Source organism: Lissotriton vulgaris, chromosome 12 (assembly GCF_964263255.1).
Source record: "Lissotriton vulgaris chromosome 12, aLisVul1.2, whole genome shotgun sequence".
Lineage (NCBI taxonomy): Eukaryota > Metazoa > Chordata > Amphibia > Caudata > Salamandridae > Lissotriton > Lissotriton vulgaris.
In genome coordinates, this window is record NC_141700.1 from 77,443,264 (window position 1) to 77,468,645 (window position 25,382).

At 42.8% G+C, this 25,382-nt stretch overlaps 1 protein-coding gene across 1 annotated transcript in view; it reads left to right on the top strand.

The window, feature by feature from the left end:
• Positions 1-332: 332 nt before the first annotated feature.
• MYO1F (myosin IF) overlaps positions 333-25,382 on the top strand; it is a 273,313-nt gene continuing 248,263 nt past the window's right edge. Inside the window, exon 1 of the mRNA XM_086947211.1 lies at positions 333-691. Coding sequence (XP_086803337.1) covers positions 689-691 — 3 coding nt within the window. The 5' untranslated portion in view covers positions 333-688. The remainder of the gene's footprint in view (positions 692-25,382) is intronic.

Consider the following 25,382-nt stretch of genomic DNA (forward strand, 5'->3'; position numbering starts at 1 on the left):
AGAAAAGGTTGGAGACCCTTGCTCTAGACTTTATCTGCTGTGTTTACTTTTCCTCCATTATTAACAGGTTTCAGCCTGTCTGTTCCTCTACAACGCCCGATGCCCTTTGGGGGCTGTGGTACACAATGAAACTATACACATAAAGAAAGAGAAGAAGGGAAGAAAGAAACAAAAGAAGGACTCGTAGGTTCTTGCCCTATTACCAGACACTGGCTGTCTTTGCGACAGCCTCTCCGGTGGTTGACGGCTCTGGCTATCCTGTCAGCATCTTCTGCCGTAACCAGAACGGAAAGGTGTGCTCTTCTTCAGGACTTCCTCTTCTCGTGAAGTGCAGTCTTTTCAGCTGAGCTTTCGCTCTAGCATCCATGCCAGAGGGGGGAGGGAAGCTAGCGGCGAGCCTCCCCGTTCGCTGAGCCTCTTGTCCACAATGAGGAAGTCAGATGTATTACTGGCTTTTGCAAGAGGAACTTGCAGATGATATTTGCAGTGGCAGTTGCCAGACACCAAGCAAGGCGGTAATGCCTGAGCCCGGGTGCCTTGAAGTCACTCAAGAGGAGCTAGGATCTGAGATGATCTCCTTTTAAGGCAACTCACGAGGGGGGCGTAGGGCCTCCAAGACTCAAGGAATCAAAAGCTGATCTGAAGACCACTGCAAGCCAACCAGCCGAACAGGATCCACTGGAGGACCATGGTAAGGCTGCTGCTGCTTTCTGTCCTTTGTAGCTCCACCTCGCCCTTGAATGAATGAATGAATGAATTAGGGTAAATATTATAGCACATATCTACTCGTCACAGTGTCCCCGCCCTTTTAGGCCTGCCAAGGAGGATCAGACAGAGGTTCGCCTGCTCTTGTTCACCACTAAAGTCTAAATAAAAATGTTTTCAGTTCCTTTTTGAATGTGACTTCCTCAGGTGTAATTCTCAGATATCCAGGTAGTTTGTTCCAGAAGCTTGCTGCTACTTGGGCTAGAATGGCTTGAGATGCAATTCTATCCATTCAAAGACATTGCTCTGAGCATCTTGACCACATGCCCATTGTAATTTGTGTAAGCAAGGACTAATGGGGGGCTAAAGAGCTGCAGAGCTTGCTTGCTCGTATCTGACGTGCTGTGCTTCAGTTTTGTCCGCATTGCTCTTCACACCAATGAGGAGGCCTCGAAGCGCGTTGTGGTGGATATGATCCTCCTGTGGTTGTGCTTCTTGGGATTGTAGTGTGACCTCTGTATAAAGTGTTTTGGTGTCTTCCTCCAATTCTAGTTTGGATCGGGACAAAGAACAGCAGGAGTCAGGGTCCCTTTGACTTATACAAACTATTGTTGTGTATGTTGAAGAGTGTGGCCAGCGAGGACAAGTTTTGGAACCATGCATGATGAGCAGTGGGGGGCCCTTAGCCTAGTGTACAAAGCTGCTTGTGAGTGTGGGTTGGAGCAACGAGGTGAGTGAGATAGAATCCCTTACCATTGCCGAGTACGGATTAAAGAGTGCAGTCAATGTGGGAAACAATCAATCACAAAGAACTTTGCTCGGCCTAATGAAAGACCATATATGCACAAAATAAATACAAATGTGGGAAGCATTTTGACATCATATGTGACGACCATAAAGGTGTCGCTCACCTTGTCTGCCTGTGTTTCCTGATTGAGTGGGCCCACAAAAGCTTCTTTTTTGTGTTGAAAGCAAGTGAGCCTGGCCAAAGCCATATTTTATCGCACTAAAGAGTTCTTTTTGATCACTGCGTTATGTTTCTGTCAACAAAGTTTGGACCTTCAGTTTTCAGACAGGTGAAACTCCTCCAGGGCAGTCTATATAATGAGTAACACTTTGTAAACCCATTCCTGGATTTTCTTGAAACCGCACACGAGTTTAATAGACATTGGCAAGCTCTGACATCCCTTTGAAAGTCTAAATTGAACCCCTGTGCATTGTTTTAAAGCACTAATCCTGAAAGGTGATACAACCAGTCCAGCTTCAATGGATTTGCTAATAGATTACTAAAGAAACAGCCCCATTGATTCTGAGGGTTAAATGTCAGGATTTCAATTGACCACCCCATCAGTGTCAATTTATCAATGTAATATATCTAGCACCACATGTTATCAAGCAAACAGCACCATAACGTACCATAACCTATAGTACGATAGCATAAAATAAGAAATAATTCAAAATGTAGCGTAGCATAACAAGTACTCCACTGATGGTAAATGAGCAAGTCTCCCCAGAAAGCCTGCTAGTGCAGAATGGATTTCCATCATAAAGCACACTCCAGTAATGCCTCTCTTCCTGTGTGAGCTTATGTTTAAATAAAGCCCCGCCCTCCCTTTGTTGTTAAGAGGCCTCTATCGATTTCTTTCATACCTGGAAGGATGTGATGTGCATGGTAATGTGAGCTATTCCTGGAAAGATGGTCCTTTTCTTAAAGGATGTCCACAACCAGGTGTAACCCTCCTTATGAACGACCCGGCTTGTTACCCCGCTGCTCCTGCCTGAATCCCACCTCTCATCTCCCTCCTTTGAACTACAACTCACTTCCTTAGAAAGGGTGCTCCATAGCTAGGGTTCCACTGTATAAATCTGAATACGTACATAGGGTCTCTTTATGTAATGCCTGCTAAAAAGTGGCGACACTGTCGAAACAGGGCGATTTTACCAAACCAATACCAGGTATTCACAAGTTTTGGGACAAGTATGGGGAATTACAAGCAGGCACCCAGAATTCCTGAGACTTTTACCACATGCTTTCCAGATGCTTTCCCACGGTCTCAAGAGCAGAATTATTGGGGTGAGGCAACACAACATTTATGATCATTTGGATACAATGGTAAATTTGTTTGTGCCATGACATCAAATTGATTTTATGCCTGGAAGGTTTGTACACTTATAAATATCTGGCTTTTTGTGTCACCAGTAAATGTGACGTTTTCCATTAATTGTTGTTTGAGAAGAATAGTGTAGGTGCGATTTTGAAGGCTTTGCAATTCACCTTCTTACCTGAAATGCATTTTTTTTAAATATAAATGGATCCAGTCTTGCAAGTCTAGTTCTTTGGACACCCTGATGTTTTCTGTACTTTATGCCTTTTTACACCCTGGTGTTTCTCACTTTACTATGCTTTTTGTAAAATGCTGACAATTAAAATGTACCTTACATGTGTGTTCAGGATTTTCATTAGAAGTGGGCGAGCAAACAAATTAACGGGGAGATCCAAGCCAGAGCCAAGCCAATGGTCGACTCTGGCTCTCCAAAAGCGTGTGCCGAGCCTTCAAAATGTTTGGCCTGTAAACCAGGGACATTTTAAGGATTTCGGGGGTCCTGGGCCAAAAGTAATTTGGGAGCCCGTGTTTGGACCACCTTTGAATTTATGATCCAATTCCAGGCCTTTCATGCCCTTTTTGGTCAGGTCACTGACAGTGCACAGGACACTGGTATACATTCTAAATATGTTTACATCTCATAACTAAGAATAGTGACACGTGCTTTCAATATTTTTATTTATCAGCTGCTCACTAATATCATTGTAAATAATCTTTGTGACCCCCTGCCCATTTTTGTTATGTGAGGTCATCTTTTGATCTAAAATAAACTTTGTTTATGGCTGTTGCATGGTGTTGAAAAACATAAATATTTCTCAGCAAAATGTCTCTTTTAGACTCCCATATATCACCAACATTACAAATAAACTAAAGGAAAATGGAATTTAAAATAATCTTTTTAAGAATTATTCAAGGTCAACAGAGCAAGACTCTGCAGGACAGAAATGGCTTTATTAGGGCCCCCCCCTGAAAGGCTGGGGCCCAAGGGCAGGACCCATTTTGCCCATACCGTGAAACACATCTGATGTGAACCATGCAAAAACACCATGTTAGAATATTATAAGGTGTCTTCAAAATTCAAACAGGCATTGGTAAATCCAATAGGTCTTGCCTAAGTAGGATTTATTGGCTTGGCTAATGTTTTTTAGCTATTTTGCAAATGGCTGAAAGTAATGTAAAACAAAGCTGTATGACGCAGCCAGCGTTGTCCGGGTTACAGCGTTTGTAAAAATGTTTTTGTAATGCTGCACTGAAGGTAGTGCTGTTGTACAACAAAACAAAATTGACAAAGCCAATATATCTTGCATAGGCGAGACCTATTAGCTTTGCAAATGCAAGGTATAGTGTGTCCAGATTCAGAAGCATTTTAGGACCATGCAAAAACTGTTAAAAAATGTGTCATATAAATGCGCTGAATGTAACTTAAGTTGTAGGTAGACAGAAAAGTCCAATAGGTGACAGCTTTTATTACAGTGAGGCTTTAGGCTATGTGTTACTTGGGGTGCGATGGTTACAAAAGAACCAAAAAAGCACTCCTGACTGCTTGTTTAATAGTAAAATATAGCAATAATCGGTGTTCAGTGGGTTCCTAGACCTTTAGGCCCCTGTGCCACTGAACCTGCTGCACCATTCAAACCATAGCCCTAGTGCCTGGAAGGTAACTGTGCCTGTGACTGCCTGTTTATCAGTAAAATATAGCAACAATCTGTGATAAGTTGGTTCCTAGAGCTTTTGGCCCCTGTGCCACTACACCTGCTGCACCATTCATACCATAGCCCTAGTGCCTGGAAGGTAACTGCGCCTGTGACTGCTTGTTTATTAGTAAAATAAAGCAACAATCTGTGATAAGTTGGTTCCTAGAGCTTTTGGCCCCTGTGCCACTGAACCTGCTGCACCATTCAAACCATAGCCCTAGTGCCTGGAAGGTAACTGTGCCTGTGACTGCCTGTTTATCAGTAAAATATAGCAACAATCTGTGATAAGTGGGTTCCTAGAGCTTTTGGCCCCTGTGCCACTGAACCTGCTGCGCCATTCATACCATAGCCCTAGTGCCTGGAAGGTAACTGCGCCTGTGACTGCTTGTTTATTAGTAAAATAAAGCAACAATCTGTGATAAGTTGGTTCCTAGAGCTTTTGGCCCCTGTGCCACTACACCTGCTGCGCCATTCATACCATAGCCCTAGTGCCTGGAAGGTAACTGCGCCTGTGACTGCTTGTTTATTAGTAAAATAAAGCAACAATCTGTGATAAGTTGGTTCCTAGAGCTTTTGGCCCCTGTGCCACTGAACCTGCTGCACCATTCAAAGCATGGCCCTACTGCCTGCTATGTAACTGCACTTGTGACAGCATGTTGAGTAGTAAAATATAGAAATAATCCGTGTGCTTGTTCAGTAGTAAAATGTCACAGAAATCAGCGTTCAGTGAGTTTTCTATAACTTTTGGCCCCTGTGCCACTGTACCTGCTGCACCATTATAATCATGACCCTAGTGCCTGCAAGGACAAATGAGGAAATTGTTTATATCCAGTAATGTATGTGTTTTGAAAAAGGCACAGTTGCAGATGGAATACATAATTATTGTGTCTGTAAACATAACACAAAAGCTTTCATAAAAAAGTGCCTTTAAACTTATCCAACTCTGTCATAAATAAAGCATATGCTTTACACATCAAAGTGAAAACCAAGCATTGTTAAACTGTCTTACATTGTGGCTTGCTCTTTCCTCTACAAACATCTTATCCTGTGCTTGACAGTGAATGGGCAATAAGCAGTGTAAATTGCCCAAGATCACCATATGTCAGGCTGATGCGAAGACTGAAACGCGGTTTTGTACTTGAGTCCTAAAAAGGCAGTTTCCCAAATTAAATGAACTCACCAAAGAGGAGGAATTTTGCAAAAAACGTGCAAATGTTTTGTGAAGGTGAAGATCGAGATACCAGCAGCAGCCCATGTAGATAAGAGCAGTAGGGTAGGGTTGAGGGGAGGGGGATTTGACACATGATCTTTAGGGGACATTAAATAAATAATTAGTTCCCAACCCCCCCCCCCCCCTCCCCCCCGTCATCGTCTGTCAAAATCCCTGAAAGGTCTAAAATACAATTTTAAAAAAGGGCTCAAGAATGCTCCATGGAGAAAGTACACTGCATTCTTCTTTCATCTAAATGCTCTCACTTTGAAGTCAGTCAGAAGCAAAATAACCAGGCTCTCACGAAAACACAGCTTTACATTTGACCTTGGTCTTTGAATGCCCAGCAAATGCGATAAGATAAGAAAAAGATTTAAAGGCCTGTTTAATACAGAAAACTACTGTAAATATGGCTTTTGCATGGGGAGATATGAATTCAATATGCATATCCTGAAGCAAATATAGTTAGCAAATCGAAAGCTTGAAAATTTTAGGTACAAACCAAAAAGCCAATACCAAGCCACGGGCGGAATGCATTACCAGGTCTGATTTCTTGAAGTCCCAAAAGTGTCTTTCGCAAATCAGACATACGCTGCAGCCTAAAAAGTGTATTTCTTTACACATAGGGGCGTTTAACACTAGAAATTGAGACCATATCTCTGTATTCAGAGCATTTATTTAAAAACAATAAAGCATGTACTGATAAACATACTGCTCCCCACCAACCCTGATGACAATGGGTTTAGTGAACTAAGAGTCACATCATTTTCCAATTGTACCCTATATGTGTCCTAGATTCCTATTATACTCACCAGAACCTTATAGGTTATTAAATCAAAGACAAGAGAGGTTTTTATCCAGAGCACATTCAGTACTCATGTATTTGAAGGTGCTGCAAAATATTATATAATGAGTAAAAGGGAGGTTTGGTGAAATAAAGTATTTTCCTAGAATCACATAATTTGGTCAAACAGAGAAGCCAGGATTGATCCCACATTTACTGGTTTCACACTGTGCAATTCAGGTATTAGATGGGAATCTCTTCATTAGGAGTTAACGCTTTGTCCTTCATTTTTGGGTGTGAGATTTTAATATGGGTGTCTAGTAGAACCCACATTTTATCTTTGGCAGTTTTACATAGAGGAAACCTAGCCCAGGGATATGAGAATGCTGGACTACAGAGGAACAGACATAGATTTTTTAATGGCACATGAATATTTGCCAGGATGAGAGCTGTGGCCACTAGTCCACATCGCCTCTCTTGAAAGCTCGGTTAGTTTTTGGGTTGTGGTTCCAAGAGGACCTCGAGTTGAGCCAAAGAGAGGCTTCCAACAAGAACCTGGCTGGAGCTATCAATTGCTAGCCCACATTTAATTTTCATACTGTGACATTTGTGTCAGTTTTACTGCACTTTATTATACTCCGTTTTACATTTGCTGTGAGGATTCTGAGTCAATTAACTCTATCACGTAAGGATTGCAAAAAAACATTAACGTAATTCATATAGTGGGTACCTAAGAGGGGGGCCTTTAGATGGGTAAATTGCTTTTTAAAATATTCTGAAACCGAGCACATCCACCCTTCGTGAAAAGTAGAGTGGAAGCATAAAAACCACACACTCGCGAGAAATCTAAGAGAGTGGGCAACACGTGTTGACGTCACACAGGAAGTGCTAGTTAGAAAGGATGCTCTCAACCACAAAGGACTTTTTAGCCTACTAGAAAGACATTTTCAGCTCGCAGAGTCCTCATAATTAATATGTTAATAAAAAGTATCGTAGAAGTCGCACAGGGGTCTGGACGAGCACACGCTCAAAGAGCCACCCGGTGAAGAAATCGCTGTGATGCAAGAACACATGTTGAAAAGGTTGTACAAGTGTCAATAATAAAAAATACATGATACGGAGACATTGAGTGAGGGCTAACCAGTGATCGGCTGACAGTTAAAATATGGCAAATGTTAGATAACATACCTGTACTAGTAAAATTGTTCAGAGGAGGTGGCCTAACGACTAGACTAGGGCGGTCAACCTCAAATCTGGGGAACTGGGTTCGAGTCTTGGCAATGACACTAAACATCCTGTGATTCTGGGCAATTCACTTAATCTCCCCGTGCCTAACAAAAATGAATGTGTCCTCATGTAATGCAACTGGTGCTATGTAAAGGGCTCTGATACCCGATTTGGGTAAAGGTTGCGCTATATAATACTCTGTAAAAAAAAAAATTACTTCCATTAAAAACAATTTTTTAATTGACCTAAAATCGGCTAAAACATAGTAGACATACATGATTAAAACTTGAATTCTTCATCTAGCTAATATTTTGCCACAATTAGGGGCCATATGTATCAACACATTTCCCCATAGACACAGAATGGGCAAAACCCTTTGATACATCTGGCCATTAGTCTCTCCTTATGTCCCTTCCCCTGATGTGGGAGCAATGATGAAACATCACTATAATAAGTTAACCACCTCAGTACAAATTCATATGATTATTGGTACAGATAAATGTCTAATTACACTACTTAAAAACTTGTTTTAGTCTTCAAAAGATGGAACACAGGCAAATCTCTCCAAGTCTACATTATGGTTTTAAATTTGACTCATAAGGTGTACGGACCTTAGTTCTCTTTGCCTTTCTCTTGTTCAGTAATACAAGTTTAATAGCTTGAGCAATAACAGAGAAAGCTATAAGAGGAACAGTGATCCCTCCATTACTTTGATTTGGGAGTATTTAATGTTCCTTTTCGAGTGGCCATTGGATGGAGGTATGAATGTCATGTTAAGTGGCACTTGTTTTTAAAGTGAAAAAATTGATATTTACCAGATATATCGGTGCTGAATGGTATCCCAGAATGCACAGTGTTGTCTTCATTAGATTCCGGATAGTATTGTATATTAGAACATTGGAATGTTGGGAGCTCCATTGAAAACAATGGAGTGCTCTGGGCTTATAATGGCTGGTATAAGCCTGGAGCTCCAACATTCCAATCTTTCTTTGTTCACAGCTCTGGCTGTGAACAAAGGCTTCAGGGAACCTGAGGGGATTCCAATCCCCTCACGCTCCCAAAAGGCTTTGTTTTTTTTGTTAGAACATTCTGTCCTCTAGTGACAGAATGTTCTAATAGCCTTATAGCCCTTCGTAGATGGGCTATAACGCTATTAAAGTCCCTCTCCCTTGTTAAAGGGCCTCGCCTTCGGCTCGGGGCCTTTAACGCTGGAGAGGGCCTTTAATAGCTGGTATAGCCCTCTACGGCGGGCTATAAGGCTATAATAAATAACATTGATGCTTTCTAGAGAAAAATTAGCAAGCACCTGTAGTCCTTCTTTTGTATCTCCTGCTTCTCCCACACAAGATTCACATCAAGTGTAATTTATACCATTGGATTTCTACTTCTGCGTAGGATGCAGGTAAAACATTCCCCCTTCTACTCCCTTATTCCAACTATACGGGCTATTCCATTCTGTGTCTATGATATAGACAGCGTGAACAAGGTTCGCATAGAGCGTCAACGCAACTCTTTTGGTGAAGACACATGAAAAAAACACCAGAGTGGGTGCTTCCAGCATGGTGATTTCTAAGAGCTGATTTAGATACACAGGATATCACACCCAGGAATGCTGCATCCACCCACAAGGGTGCCGGTATTGCCAGGGGTGAAGGGTTTGAAGATGCGTATATATATATATATATATATATATATATATATATATATATATTGAGGCTCCAGCTTGGGTCCGAAGTACAAGGAATCACTCGAACTACATCGAAGGCTTCAAGCGGCAGCCTTTATTCAAAAGGTAAGGGAAACATACTTTGGCAGAATCCTTTTGGCAGTCACACGCCTGCCTGACGCGTTTCGATGATTCTCCTCAGAGGCTTCTGGCGAAATGAAAGCACCACCGTGCTTCCCAGTTCTCTCCCATGTTAAAGCGCACCTGTTGAGGTTGCTGATTAAGCCTACGCTGTGGGTTATGGGAATTGTAGTGCCGGTTTCGGGTGCAATGTTCTGCCGGCTTATTCAAGACCCGGGATGGGTCCCCGCTTCAGATGTTTCCCAAAATCCTGCATGATGTAGCTCCAATGGCCTGGCGAGATGGCAGACCACGCGGCTCCCAAGTTACCAGGATGGTGCGTTCCTAACGGCACGGCTGCCGTGTTAACATTGAGGCTCCAGCTTGGGTCCGAAGTACAAGGAATCACTCGAACTACATCGAAGGCTTCAAGCGGCAGCCTTTATTCAAAAGGTAAGGGAAACATACTTTGGCAGAATCCTTTTGGCAGTCACACGCCTGCCTGACGCGATGCAGGATTTTGGGAAACATCTGAAGCGGGGACCCCTCAACAGGTGCGCTTTAACATGGGAGAGAAGTGAACTGGGAAGCACGGTGGTGCTTTCATTTCGCCAGAAGCCTCTGAGGAGAATCATCGAAACGCGTCGGACCCAAGCTGGAGCCTCAATGTTAACACGGCAGCCGTGCCGTTAGGAACGCACCATCCTGGTAACTTGGGAGCCGCGTGGTCTGCCATCTCGCCAGGCCATTGGAGCTACATCATGCAGGATTTTGGGAAACATCTGAAGCGGGGACCCATCCCGGGTCTTGAATAAGCCGGCAGAACATTGCACCCGAAACCGGCACTACAATTCCCATAACCCACAGCGTAGGCTTAATCAGCAACCTCAACAGGTGCGCTTTAACATGGGAGAGAACTGGGAAGCACGGTGGTGCTTTCATTTCGCCAGAAGCCTCTGAGGAGAATCATCGAAACGCGTCAGGCAGGCGTGTGACTGCCAAAAGGATTCTGCCAAAGTATGTTTCCCTTACCTTTTGAATAAAGGCTGCCGCTTGAAGCCTTCGATGTAGTTCGATTGATTCCTTGTACTTCGGACCCAAGCTGGAGCCTCAATGTTAACACGGCAGCCGTGCCGTTAGGAACGCACCATCCTGGTAACTTGGGAGCCGCGTGGTCTGCCATCTCGCCAGGCCATTGGAGCTACATCATGCAGGATTTTGGGAAACATCTGAAGCGGGGACCCATCCCGGGTCTTGAATAAGCCGGCAGAACATTGCACCCGAAACCGGCACTACAATTCCCATAACCCACAGCGTAGGCTTAATCAGCAACCTCAACAGGTGCGCTTTAACATGGGAGAGAACTGGGAAGCACGGTGGTGCTTTCATTTCGCCAGAAGCCTCTGAGGAGAATCATCGAAACGCGTCAGGCAGGCGTGTGACTGCCAAAAGGATTCTGCCAAAGTATGTTTCCCTTACCTTTTGAATAAAGGCTGCCGCTTGAAGCCTTCGATGTAGTTCGAGTGATTCCTTGTACTTCGGACCCAAGCTGGAGCCTCAATATATATATATATATATATATATATATATATATATATATATATATATATATACACACAAACCACTCCTTCCGCAGAAACGAGGCAGAGACCCTGGAGGAAACGTTTGGAAGCCTTTTTAATTTTGACCATGCAAATGCATTTCGGCAGCCTTCTGCCTTCCTCAGTGTCCAATTGGTATTGTCACATGCTGCTGGTAAGTCCCTCCTCTTTGTATCTTGCTGTAGCAAGCCCGCTCCGCCCTCTGTAGTTGTTATGCACACCTGTGTGGAGTCCCCTAGATAGGACAGGACTCCAAATCCCATAATCCAGCGTGATGGACCCTCAGAATTGTGGTGCAACAGGGAAACACAGGATAACCAAATGTCATTGCGGGGGTGCAGGGAACAGCGTGAGCCCAAAGGGAAAGGGATGAAATGTCCTGCTTTGGTGTCGAAATTGCGAAGTGCTTCCTCCGGTCCCCCGTACCACTTATATATATATATATTAAAACGAAAGTATGTCTGTCTGTTTGTCCTTTATGCATTACTACACCATTCATCCGATCGGCATGAAACTTTGGGAAGTTGTTGAGTACACTCCCGCGAAGGTTTCTGGCAACAACAAAAAATAAATTGTTAAAAGTTGTTGAGTACACTCCCGCGAAGGTTTCTGGCAAAAAAAAGATTGTTAAATATCGGCCCCCCGGCCCCTCAGGGCCCTCATAATCTTTCCAATACTGAACGTTTACAGTTTCCTGTGCGACTGACCATCAACAAAGCACAAGGACAATCGCTGCATGTGTGTGGACTAGATTTGGAGAATCCGTGCTTCTCACATGGACAACTGTATCTGGCCAGCTCGCGCGTCGGAAAACCTTCTGATTTATTCGTGTACGCACCAGACGGAAAAACAAAAAATACTGTGTATCCACAAGCACTCAAATAAATAAACAGAATTAAAACAACACTTTAAAATGTTTTCCATATTAAAATGAATACGTTTCAATAAAAATGACACAATGTAAATTGAATGATTCTTTACTTCGATTTTCTTTTTTTTTCGAGTGACAGAATCATCTACGCGTTTCGGCTGCCAGACGCAGCCTTCTTCACGACGATGAGCACCAGATATTTTTTCATTTAAAAACAGTCTACATTTTCACAAACATAAAAAAGGGACAGCTTCTGTTGTTTTCACACATTGCTGGATATCCATGGGCGCCATCTTAGAACATGTTCATAATTACTCACATTACGCTTTCTTACATATAAAAAACGTTACAATAATCTGATTAAAAATATAAAGCAAAAATGTTAAATCCAATCTATAAGTTGAGTTTGTTAATTATAATTAGGCAAGTGCCTGTCAGTTCCTGGCTGCCAATTTCTACTAACGTATTCCTACAGGAGAATTCTCTCAGCAGTTTATTAGTTTACAAAACATGCTAAAGTGTTAAAATGATTCTAAAATGTTAAGTGCTTGAAAAGTGTTTAAAATCTCTTAAAGTACAAATCTACCCCTTCAGTCTTTCCATTCACGACCTAAGTACTGGTGTTGATCTTCTTCTATTCGGGGCTTATGCTAATAACTCATCATTATGGTCCATCAACTTTTTCAGCCCCTCAAAACAATTAATATTTGTTTGTGCTTTCCGATTTTCCCAGCACCCGACAATAAATAGGTAAAATCTTTATTTCATGTGACTAAAGGGGTTTCCTTAATAAATATAAAGTGCAACTTTTGTGTTTGTCCTGTCCTTTTTCCAATACAAGTTTTCCTGCTCCGTGATGGATGCGCTTAACGAGATGCAGGTATCAATAGAGGCAGGTAAACAATTCTTCATCCACGTTAAAACCATTTGGTTCTTTACTATCTAACTCGAGAATGAAGTATGTTTCTAGTTTTATTAACTCCCTCTCTCTGTCTCCACCTCTCCTTCTCCTGGGTACTTGCGCTATACAGCTATATCTCACCGATGTCGGGTTGCTATGGTGTTCCTTCTCAAAATGTCTAGCCACTGGGTACCTACGGTCCTTATTAATTATAGCTCTCCTATGTTGTAAAATCCTTTTGTGCACTGTTAAGGTGGTACTCCCAACATACACCTTACTACACAGACATATCAAAATATACACAACTTAGCTTGTTTTGCATGTTAAAAAACATTCACAGCTTTATTAAAGACTGTTTTAAAAGCTGTAATATGCTCCCCATGCTGACAAGTCTTGCACTTCAAACATTTTCTAAAACCTTCTTTCTGTTGAAGCCAAGTCTGTTGTTGTGTATCACCAAGGCAATCACTTCTCACTAGATAATCACTCAGTGTCTTGGATTTTCTATATGTAGTATGGTACGTAGATGTGATGTTAAGAAGAGTAAATCTACATTTATTTATTTATTTATTTATTGACATTTGTAGAGCGCGGCGAATACCCGTGGGCGTCTCGGCGCTAATTAAGGGATGGATCAGCAACTGGGGTAAAGAAGATATACTTGGCTATTGGTCAAATAACCACGTCTTTAGCTGTTTGCGGAATGTGAACAGGGAGGGACTTGCTCGGATATGTGCAGGAAGGGTGTTCCAGAGTCTAGGGGCGGCAACCAGAAAACGCCTGTCGCCCCAGGTGACTGTTTTAGTGCGAGGCACAGCCAAGAAGTTCTGAATAGAGGAACGAAGAGATCGGGTTGGAACATGATGGAGAAGATTCTGTTTGAGAAAGTGGGGACCTTGATTATTGAGTGACTTGTAAACAATACACAGCGATTTGAATTTGATACGGCTGCGTATCGGGAGCCAATGGAGATCCCTAATGATGTTTGTAACTGGTGCAAACTTGGGGATCCGAGCCAGCATTCGTGCGGCTGCATTTTGGATTGACTGCATCTTATTTGTCACTCGGACTTGGGTATTTAAGAATAGAGCGTTACAATAGTCCAAGGAGGACAGGACTAGTGAGCTGACCAGTGTTTTCCCGGCCGTGTTCGGTAGGAAAGGTAGTATTTTCCTAATCATTCTCAATTTCATATGAGCTGAAGCCGCAGTTTTATTCACATGTGCCATAAAATTGAGGCCAGCAACATTTACCAATATACTAGCAGGATACCTTGTTCTCTAGCCGGTCACGCGCGATGTGCACACTGAAGATGTTAAAGTACAGGTTGAGATCATTGCAGGTACCCAACAGGGAACCATGATCTCAAAACCCATACCTTTCAGGGACTCACATTTGACAAGTCCTAAGGCTGAACTATGAGTAATGTCAAGGGGTCGCAATGGGTATTTGCATCTGCTGCGTGCACCCCAAGACATTTTTGCCAAAGTGGCCGGACGCTTGCATTGTCTATATATATAAGACAAGATGATAAAGTAATAGTCAATATTTTGGAGTAAAGTTTTTTAAAAGGGCTATATTTTTGTCCTCACTGTTGTGGTATACGATCCTAATATGGTGCACACTTGCCCTATTGGGTTTGTATTGCCCTTTATAAGAAGCTAGATGATGACAATGAAGATAAGTTGGGGTTCCCAAAGTCGGAGCCTCGTAGGAAAGTGCAACCTGCCCCCACATGTCTAGATGTTTTCAGAGGTCATGTGCTCAGTCGGTGTGGATTTCCCTTTGAAGGCGCAGGCGTAAGGGATTGGGATCTTGCTATTTTCCACAATTTTTGTGTAAGCCTGGTCAGTGGGTATATTCGCAGTCGCTCCAAGTTGAAGACGATTGACCTCTGTGACGGGATTCTTAATGTTTCTTCTGCAGTATCTGTGCTCCAAGTCCCAGAGTCCATATCTCTCAGTCTTTGTTGATTTGTCTTCATTGCTAGCTTTTTCTCTGCCAGTCCTAGGATCCTTGTCTCATGGAACCAGTGTCCCCCAGACATAATATGTTTGTCACCTGGTCTCCAAACCTTACACTCACACTCACTATATGTCCATATATTAGTATCTCTTGGTCCTATTGGATACATCTCTAGTCCCAGAGTTTTCCGCAAACTCCATGTGTCTGCTTCTTTCTGGTCCATTGTCTATGTCCCAGTTACTCCCTATCCTGGGATCCACGTCACGAAGCCATGTGCAATTTAAACTTACATACGCGAATGGCATTTAAAAAAAAAAATAATGTTACGTTAAGTTTATGGTCCACAAAATGTAGTTTTGCACTTGTAAAATTATTTACTTACACATTTTTTATATTAATAAATCTTCTTCCCGGATTGGAAAGTGAGGGCGTGGCAGGGATTCAATGCCCTACAATGGTTTGGAACACCCAAATGTACTTACTCACCCTGGAAATGTTCTGAGGTTTACTCTTACCAGGCATAATGATTAATCAGGGAAGAAGATATTCCCAAAAGTGCAGGGGCTTAGAGAAGTGGGTTTTTCCCAAAGGAGGAAAATACATTTCTAAGTGCAATTTTCCTCAAGCAAAGTATTTTCCCATGTGAAAAAGCATGTTATGTAGATATACGCTTGTTGAAATGTCTTTGCTTTGTTTGTGGGTGTCGAAAGATGCAAATCTGATCCAATCATGAGAGCAAACCTACAGCAGTAAACTTCAGATTTTCTTCATCTATATGGCCCCCAGTGTCTGTGTTCTCTATTCTAGGTTTTCCTATTTCTCGACCACAGTGCCCTTGTCTTCCAATGTGCTGATTGGATCACTGAAATAATATCTACTACCAAAATATCGAGTTCCCATAATATCGATGAAAAAATATCGAGGGACATAATATCGACTTTCTATCTTCACTAAGGTAAGTACAAAAATATCGAGTTTAAAATATCGAGTGTTAAAAATATAGACTGTCAAAATATCGATTTTTTATGTCTTTAAAATGAGTTAAAACTATTATAATATTAAATATATTTAATATAAACATTGTTACAATTATTAAATAAATGTAACATTATTACATAATTAATGTAACTTTAAAAATTAATAATAATAATACATATATATATTTAAATACATGTTATTAATAAAACATATAGAATATATTTACGGTAGCATAGCAAAAGGTTTAAATTTAATGTAACCACTCCAGTGGGTGCTACATTAAAGAGATCGTTGGATAGCGTAGGGGTAAAAATTACTATTCCCACTTCAGTGGGTACAAGAGTAGGGAAAGCGTTGGATAGCGTAGGGGTAAAATTTACTATTCCCACTCCAGTGGGTGCAACAGTAGGGAAAGCGTTGGATAGCGTAGGGGTAAAAATTACTATTCCCACTCCAGTGAGTGCAACAGTAGGGAAAGCGTTGGATAGCGTAGGGGTAAAAATTACTATTCCCACTCCAAAGAGTGCAACAGTAGGGAAAGTGCTGGATAGCGTAGGGGTAAAAATTACTATTCCCACTCCAGTGGGTGCTACAGTAGGGAAAGCGTTGGATAGCGTAGGGGTAAAAATTACTATTTCCACTCCAGTGGGTGCTACAGTATGGAAAGCGTTGGATAGCGTAGGGGTAAAAATTACTATTCCCACTCCAGTGGGTGCAACAGTAGGGAAAGCGTTGGATAGCGTAGGGGTAAAAATTACTATTCCCACTCCAGTGGGTGCTACAGTAGGGAAAGCGTTGGATAGCGTAGAGGTAAAAATTACTATTCCCACTCCAGTGGGTGCAACAGTAGGGAAAGCGTTGGATAGCGTAGGGGTAAAAATTACTATTCCCACTCCAGTGGGTGCTACAGTAGGGAAAGCGTTGGATAGCGTAGGGGTAAAAATTACTATTCCCACTCCAGTGGGTGCAACAGTAGGGAAAGCATTGGATAGCGTAGGGGTAAAAATTACTATTTCCACTCCAGTGGGTGCTACAGTAGGGAAAGCGTTGGATAGCGTAGGGGTAAAAATTACTATTCCCACTCCAGTGGGTGCAACAGTAGGGAAAGCATTGGATAGCGTAGGGGTAAAAATTACTATTCCCACTCCAGTGGGTGCTACAGTAGGGAAAGCGTTGGATAGCGTAGGGGTAAAAATTACTATTTCCACTCCAGTGGGTGCTACAGTAGGGAAAGCGTTAGATAGCGTAGGGGTAAAAATTACTATTTCCACTCCAGTGGGTGCTACAGTAGGGAAAGCGTTAGATAGCGTAGGGGTAAAAATTACTATTCCCACTCCAGTGGGTGCAACAGTAGGGAAAGCGTTGGATAGCGTAGGGGTAAAAATTACTATTCCAACTCCAGTGGGTGCTACAGTAGGGAAAGCGTTGGATAGCGTAGGGGTAAAAATTACTATTCCCACTCCAGTGGGTGCAACAGTAGGGAAAGCATTGGATAGCGTAGGGGTAAAAATTACTATTTCCACTCCAGTGGGTGCTACAGTAGGGAAAGCATTGGATAGCGTAGGGGTAAAAATTACTATTTCCACTCCAGTGGGTGCTACAGTAGGGAAAGCGTTGGATAGCGTAGGGGTAAAAATTACTATTCCCACTCCAGTGGGTGCAACAGTAGGGAAAGCATTGGATAGCGTAGGGGTAAAAATTACTATTCCCACTCCAGTGGGTGCTACAGTAGGGAAAGCGTTGGATAGCGTAGGGGTAAAAATTACTATTTCCACTCCAGTGGGTGCTACAGTAGGGAAAGCGTTAGATAGCGTAGGGGTAAAAATTACTATTCCCACTCCAGTGGGTGCAACAGTAGGGAAAGCGTTGGATAGCGTAGGGGTAAAAATTACTATTCCAACTCCAGTGGGTGCAACAGTAGGGAAAGCGTTGGATAGCGTAGGGGTGAACATTACTATTCCCAATTAATTATTTTAAATTAATTACCAATCATATTTTAATTATTTACCAATTAATAATTAATTTAAAAATATAATTAATTTACATAATTATTTAATTAAAATTAAATTACTTCCCACCCTATTCCCCTATAAACACACAACCCGCTACAGAAAATAAATTACTAAAAATTAATTATTTATCAATTATTCATTTTTAATTAATTAACAATTATATTTTTATTAATTACCAATTATTATTTAATTAACAATTAGATTAAATTTACATAATTAATTATTTATAATTAAATTACTTCCCACCCTATTCCCCTATAAACCCACAACCCGCTACAGATTTATATTACACACATATTATTAAACATTAATAACTTACCTTATTTTCGATATTTTTGTTGTCTATATTTTATCTAGTCTATATTATGTCTAGTCTATATTTTTGATTCGATATTTTGGCTATTCTAGTCGATATTACTCGATATTTTTGTTGTCTATATTTTGTCTAGTCTATATTTTGTCCAGTCCATATTTTTTACTCGATATTTTGTCCTATCGATATTTTGGAATCGATATTATGTCTGTTTACCGTGCTGATTGCCCTCTCAGTGTCTTAGGCAGCATCAGCTTCTCCTTGTGCCAGGCAACTTCCGAAATCTGCTCTTAGGTGAACAAATGTAATCTCTACTGGTCCATAGAGACCGCAGCCTAATCAACTGCAGCGTGATGTAACCCAAAGCTCATTAGTGGCAAAAACTCAGGCGACAACTATCCATTTGTTCTTCTGCTTTATTTTTTATTGGTAGGCCAATGGTTGTGAAGTGCTCATTTGGTTTGAGGGCAAAGTGTACACAAGAAGGGAAAACTAAAGTCTGAGGAGGAGCGTGTGATCTTGGGCAAGGGGGCAAGGGGGGATCGAAGCGGGCTGCAGAATGCATGTGTTGCACTGTTCAGCAAGACTTGAGACAGGACCGGTCTAGCACGTTCCCATTATATGCAACTTTGTTGGCCGTCAGATATAGCTCATAAGCAAGAAAAGTGGCAGAGTGGGGCTTCATTCAGGCTCCAGACCCATGAGCACTGGCCTTCAAGGCATCAAGCTAATGACTCCATCCCGGACTATGAATACTAGCAGGATGCATGTTCTCTAGCAGGTCACACGCGAGGTGCACACTGAAGATGTTAAAGTGCAGGTGGAGAGCATTGTACGTACCCAACAGGGAACCATGATCCCAAAAACCATACCTTTCCAGGACTCACATTCGACAAGTCCTAAGGCTGAACTATGAGTAATGTCAACGGGTCGCAATGGGTATTTGCATCTGCTGCCTGCACCCCCAAGACATGTTTGCCAAAGTGTGCAGACGCTTGCATTGTCTATTCTCCAATACTGATTACAAGGGTATATATTTTGCCTCCACCTGATATCAGTTAGGAAGGATATGTTACCTAGCAGACAGAGCTGCCAACTTTGGAACTAGAGGACCGGGTTCGAGTCCCGGTCTCAGCTCAATATCTTGTCATTCTGGAATTCTCACTTAGTCTCCCTGTGCCTAAAGACAAATGTGTGATGCAATAATGTTCTCATGTAAAACAGTCTAATTCCTTGGTCCAAGTCTGCGCTATATGAAACTGCAAAATAAAACAAGGAGCGGGACACGCCTCGTTTCCGGAGGGCGTGGCACCATGCAGATGAGGGAATGCTCTCTTTGCAGGGTTACACGCAGGATAGTGCACCGTTTTGGCATCTGGAGCACTGACCCAGTCTGCACGAGACACACTGGCAACGTGCAGCATAGACCAGGACCTCATGTCAGAATAATGTAAGATGTCCACTGAACACTGAACTTGGGGAGAGGAGTTGATTTAAGGGCTAGGGCGGTCGACCTCGAATCTGGGGAACTGGGTTCAAGTCTCGGCAATGACGCTGAACAACCTATGATTCTGGGCATATCACTTAATTTCCCAGTGTCTAATAAAAAAAAATGTAACTCAACTGGTGCTATGTAAAGCGCTCTGATACCCGATTCGGATCAAGTTCGCACTATATAAAACTCCGTAAAATAAAAATCAAAAGTGAAATAACTCTGCCAATGCAGATTAAAACAAATTAGCAAAATGCAACTCCTCAAGACTATGGCAAAGTTCTGAATATCGGCCCTCTTTCAATTATAGACAGTCAATTGAATTCAATTCAGTCAACTTTATTTCGGGTTAATGATCCATAAAAGTGCACAGTGCAAAACAAAATACATACTTAAAAACATTATTAACACAAATCTCAGCTCATGAGAAAATGTAAAACAGACATACAGCATCAGTTGTCAGAAAAGCTACCACAATGCTTAGACAAAATCCAGAGGTAAACAAATCTTGAAAAAAGTCCTTAGGAGTGGGCTCGTACGGAGACCACCATGTCACCCCATTATCTGAGTTAAATATCAAATATATAGAAAACAATCAATAAATGGATAAAAACACAACAATCAATGTGCAAACATCCATTCAATATCCACCTAAACTTCATAAAACATCACATGAAAACAGTAGCCCTCTGCTTAATGGCGCGTTCAATATATATGGCAGCAGAAACGCAGATCTTGGTTGTGGGCAAGGCTAGCAGGTAGATAAAAGCAGCTCTGCAATACCGAATACTGGCCGCTCTGAGGATGGGTAGCAACATTGTGCATAACCTGAGTCTAGTCAATCAGAATTTATGATGCATATTCCCCACCCATACTAAGTATGGCGCAGGACTAACAATCGGACAAATCCCCATATATGTCTGGACCATTGGTTTATCTACAGCATTCCGCTCCGAGCATCCCTCTAAGAACACATTCTTCAGAGTCCCAATAGAGCCGGCTAGTGCATTGTTAGGAGAGGTAAACACGTCTACGACAAGTATTCTGAATATTCTTCAACCAGGGGATACTCAAACAGTGGTTAAGTTTTAAGCAGTCCCAAGCCGACCCCTATTAAACGAAGTCTGGCGTTTGGTCCAGAATCTGAACCATAAAAGGAGGGGTTGAATTTTGATGAGATCGTTTATGTGGCCAATCCCTGCCTCAGTGTGGCAGATGAGGGAGCTAGTGTTTTGGGGGACGGCTAACAAGCTCTTAATAAAGCCATTCTCAATTTTTTCAAGGCCCCCCTGATCCTCAATGCCCAACATCCCTGCCCCATACGAGGCAATAGCACAGTATTTGGCTTTGTAGACCGTTGAGAGTTCCTTTATGGGTTTCTGACCAAGTTTGTGGACAAAATTGAGAACGACCTCCACTGATTTGGAGAAGGCAACAGCTCTACTGGTCTTCAAGGGTCCCCATGAGAGACATGTATCAAATGGAATGCCACGATAGGAGAAAGGATGAACAGAGACAACTTTTTTGCTGTTCACTACAAAACAAAAGAAACATTATCCTTCTTCCTTGCCTTAAAAATCATTATGTGATTCTTTTTTTAAAATTTTTTTTTTGAAAACCTTTATTTTAGCATTCAGTAGAAATACAAGCATGGGCCTACAACCGCAGGGGCCGTCCGCTAGACAAATTAAAATTAGTTGATATCACAATACGACACAGCTCATCAGCCGACAACCCAAGCGATTCAGAGTAAAGCTTGTATTGGAATGCGTAGCCGGAGTTCAGGATAAGACAGAGGTTTCATTTTTATATTATATAAGAGAGGATCAGGTGCCATACAATCAAAGAGGAGAAGTGGGGGGCAGGGTAAAAACAGGATATACATGTAATGACCACTATAATGGAGATTTGGCGCCAGAGCATATAGGTCGGTACAAAAGAACATACAATATACATTTCCATGTTGCGCCAATACTCGAGGCCTGCCCGCCCACAAATCAAGATATCATAAAAGCGAAAGCACGAAGTACAAGCATACGATAAGAATCCGAATGATTCGTAGTTATACTGACCCTACAAGAAGAAAGAGAAAGAAGGAAGGCCATAGAAAATAAAAAAGGCAAAATAAAAAAAAAACCTTCGGCCCCCCCCCTGCAAATGGCTACAGCCTGACCCCACTAGCAGCGTGCCTGTTGCCCCTAACAACTAAAACCCCAAAGGTAGGAAAAAGAAGAGCAGAGGAGGGCATATCCATGTGGGCTCCCAGCCCCTTTAGACCCCCCCGCCTAATACAGCCACCCCCTATCAGTAAAAGATAACCTTATGACAGCAATGTAGAGAAATTAGAGGGTACCGTGAGACACCGCCCAGCCTCTTAGAGCAAACAGTTGCAGGTCCAACACTTGTAAAAGCCATGCCAACCCATCCCGATCCAGCCGATCTTAACCTTGGCCCTTCCGAACAAAAACACGAACCCCTTCCAGCGAGACCCAGAGGCACACAAAGAAGCAATAAAGAAGAGTCAGCAGAAATCAGCCCATGGCTACCAGCAGGCAGTGAGTCCTCAAGAACCGTAGATGCAGACGAACTCTCCCACCGAGATGAACAGTTCCAATGTGTCTTGAACAGGAGTCGTAGCGTCGCCAGGAAAGGAGAAGATGACCACAAAAGAGATGGAAAGTCACAGACAAAAGTCTCCGGGAGGGGAACGCCTGACGAGATCTCCAAAGCCGGCAGTGGTGAAAAGTTCAGCAATACCATGCCATCCTCGGGAACACCGTCCACCAGGGCACCATCCGATGATTCCATTACTCGTTTCTTCACGGGGTCCTCGCACGGAGTCAAAATGGCCGCGTTTTGAATGGCTGCAGAATCCTGTTTCAAAAATAAGGCCAGGCCCGGTTCCACCAGGAGAATTTCAGATAGGCGCGAGTCCAACTTGCTCAGCCAAGTATTCACATGAGAGCGGAATGCTCAAAGTTCTGCCAGTATTAACCGCAGCGATGGCTCATGCACCGTTCGATCCATAATCTCGTGCTCGGTATCAATCACTATCACCTCCCCGGGTGATTCCGGCACCCACGGGGGGATAGACAGGATCTCGAACGTGCAAATGCGAAGGGTGACCAGTCTTTGTTCGCGACCACGGTCAACCCAGTTAAGTTCGCCGGCCACTGACCCCGAACCACCGAACCCCGGCGGGAGCAAACCGGAGCCCCGGGACAGGGGCCCCCATCCGCAGCCAGCAGCACGCAGACTCACTCCTCCGTCGATACTGAGCAATGAAGACGACCGCCACCAAATCCGGGCTGAAACAAAGCCTCCACTCCGGTCGACCGGGCCCAGCCTGAGTCTCCTGGCCGATGTTGTTGCACTACAGCCCGGCTGTGAAAGTACTCCAGGCCCCGGCTTCACCGCTGGAGCAGGCCGCAAACTTACAGTCGATGTAACTCTGTCAAACAAGCTGATAAAAGTTTCCGGATTTCACCATCGGAGTGCGGGACAGTTCATGCACACAGAGACTAGGCGTTAAGTCAGGATAACATGCAGGATATCGCAGAGGGTTACGAGGGTCGACGGAGCCGGGAGCCTAAGCAGCCATCTTGCTTGCTGACGTAGCTCCTCCTCCATGTGATTCTTGTTTAGGTTTACCATAAGATCTAGAGTGGCCATAAACTCATAGAAACAGTCCAGCAGTCGTTGTAAGCCATTTGCAGTCCTGGCAATTAGGAGAGTGTTGTCTGCATAAATTAATGTGGGAATACTACGGTCACCTACACGAGGACAATCTGCTCTGAGGTTTACCAGTCTATCCTCCAAGCTGTTCCTATAAAGGGAAAAGAGAACAGAGAAAACACACAGCCACAGACACAGCCCTTGCCAAGTGGAAAGCTGGTGTAGTCCCCCCTGCGCCATATCTTACACTGGCAGTAACATCACTGTGCACATCTCTAAGGAAATTGACAATACAAAGATTAAACCCCATATCAGTCATAATACCCCAACATTTGGACCTATTGACACAGTCGAAAGGCAGAACTCAAATCCATAACAGCCAAATGCAGCTTGCCACACTTTGCCACAGTATATTTGGCAATTAACAAATATAGATTCAAGGGCTGCTCGACTCTGCCTAGGACAGAGCGTAAACCGAATTAGAGATCCTAAGAGAATGTTGCGCTCCTCGGCCCGTAGCTGCAAACATTCCAACAAAATTCATCCCATTAATTTTTACAGTGGAATTAATCAGTGAGATGGGGCAAGAACAGTGGGGGTCATTTTTTAAACCTGTTTTGAAAATAGGAACAATAGTCGCATGGGACAAGTTCTTGGGGGGGGGGGGGGGAATCAGAAACTAAGGCGGCATTGAGGACATTTGGCAGTAAAGGAGCCCACAGTGGGTGGTTAGTTTTAAATACGTCAGTGGGAAGCCCGCCTGGAACAGGAGCTCACCCAACCGGACAACTAGCCGCAGTCTGCAAAATGTCGTTCAATTGAATAACCAGGCCACAGAAGATTTAGCAGGACGCTGGGACTCAGTTGGAATGCCGGTCAGCGACTGGAGAGAAACAAAGGGATATGTTCAGGGATATCTGGGTTCCCTAAGGAAGGGTCAGTATAGAGCTTGGTAAAATGGGCGACCCAGATGTCAGAGGGAATAACAGTGTCAATACCAGGCTCTTTTTTGGCCTAAAAAACTGCAGTTTACTGTCGCCCAAAAAGCCCTGCAGTCCCTAAGTTCACTAGCCTGAACCAGTTTGTCATTTTTAGAGGGGTAAAATACACACTAAGGAACTTCCAAGGGGTACTTATATAAAACCCAGTTTTGTTTTAAAAAAACAGCATTTATAAAGTTAGTAAACAGTGATATAGCTCAAGGGAAGGGAATACAACAGTGCAAGGAGTTTGTTATATTAGAGTTCCTGTGTGACTTCCCTTGGTTTACCTGAAAAAGGAGAAGTCTGCTAGAGGCAGAAGTCTGCTTTCAGCTGTATTCTGAGGTCATGGAGCTAAGTTAAACGTTTATCAAGCACAGAGAAAATAAGCATTGGTATAGCCAATAGGCCTGGCCTTAATGTACTCACACTTACAAACGTTATTTGTTCAAGCATATATTTACAGGTGTTATTGCACACAAGTCAGATCTATTGGCTTTGGCAAAGCTTTTCTGGTAAAACCAGAGAAGGAACACCAATTGAGGAGAAACCGAGGGATACAAATAATGGGAAAATACACACAGGCAAAAAATAACAGGAAGTGAGCATAAATGTAAAGTCAATAGGAAAGCCACAGATGGAACAGAACAGTGGGGAAGATAGACAAGAGTCCTAACTAAAACATGTGAAAAAGGCTGCTGCCGAATAAAAAGAAAACCAAAAGAGTTGATTTCCATACACAATGCATGTATGAGACAAAGGATATAATGTGTGACGATTCACTGTCATTCTGAGATGTAAAATGTCTTGTCAATAATAGCAGTGGAGGCAGAATGATACACCAAACACCCATGAGCATTTGGTGAAAAGGATATACTCCTCTGGACAGAACCTACTTACTTATATTTTAAAGAATTGTTAACAGTATGTATTACAGACAGCAGTGAGTGCCCGGGGCTGGAAGACAGCAGAGATGGAGCTCAGGGAAAAGAGCTACATGGCAAATGAGTACAGAAAAAACCCAACATGCACCAAAGGAGAGCATGCAGGATAGGGCCAGAATGCACCTGGCTGAAGACGGCT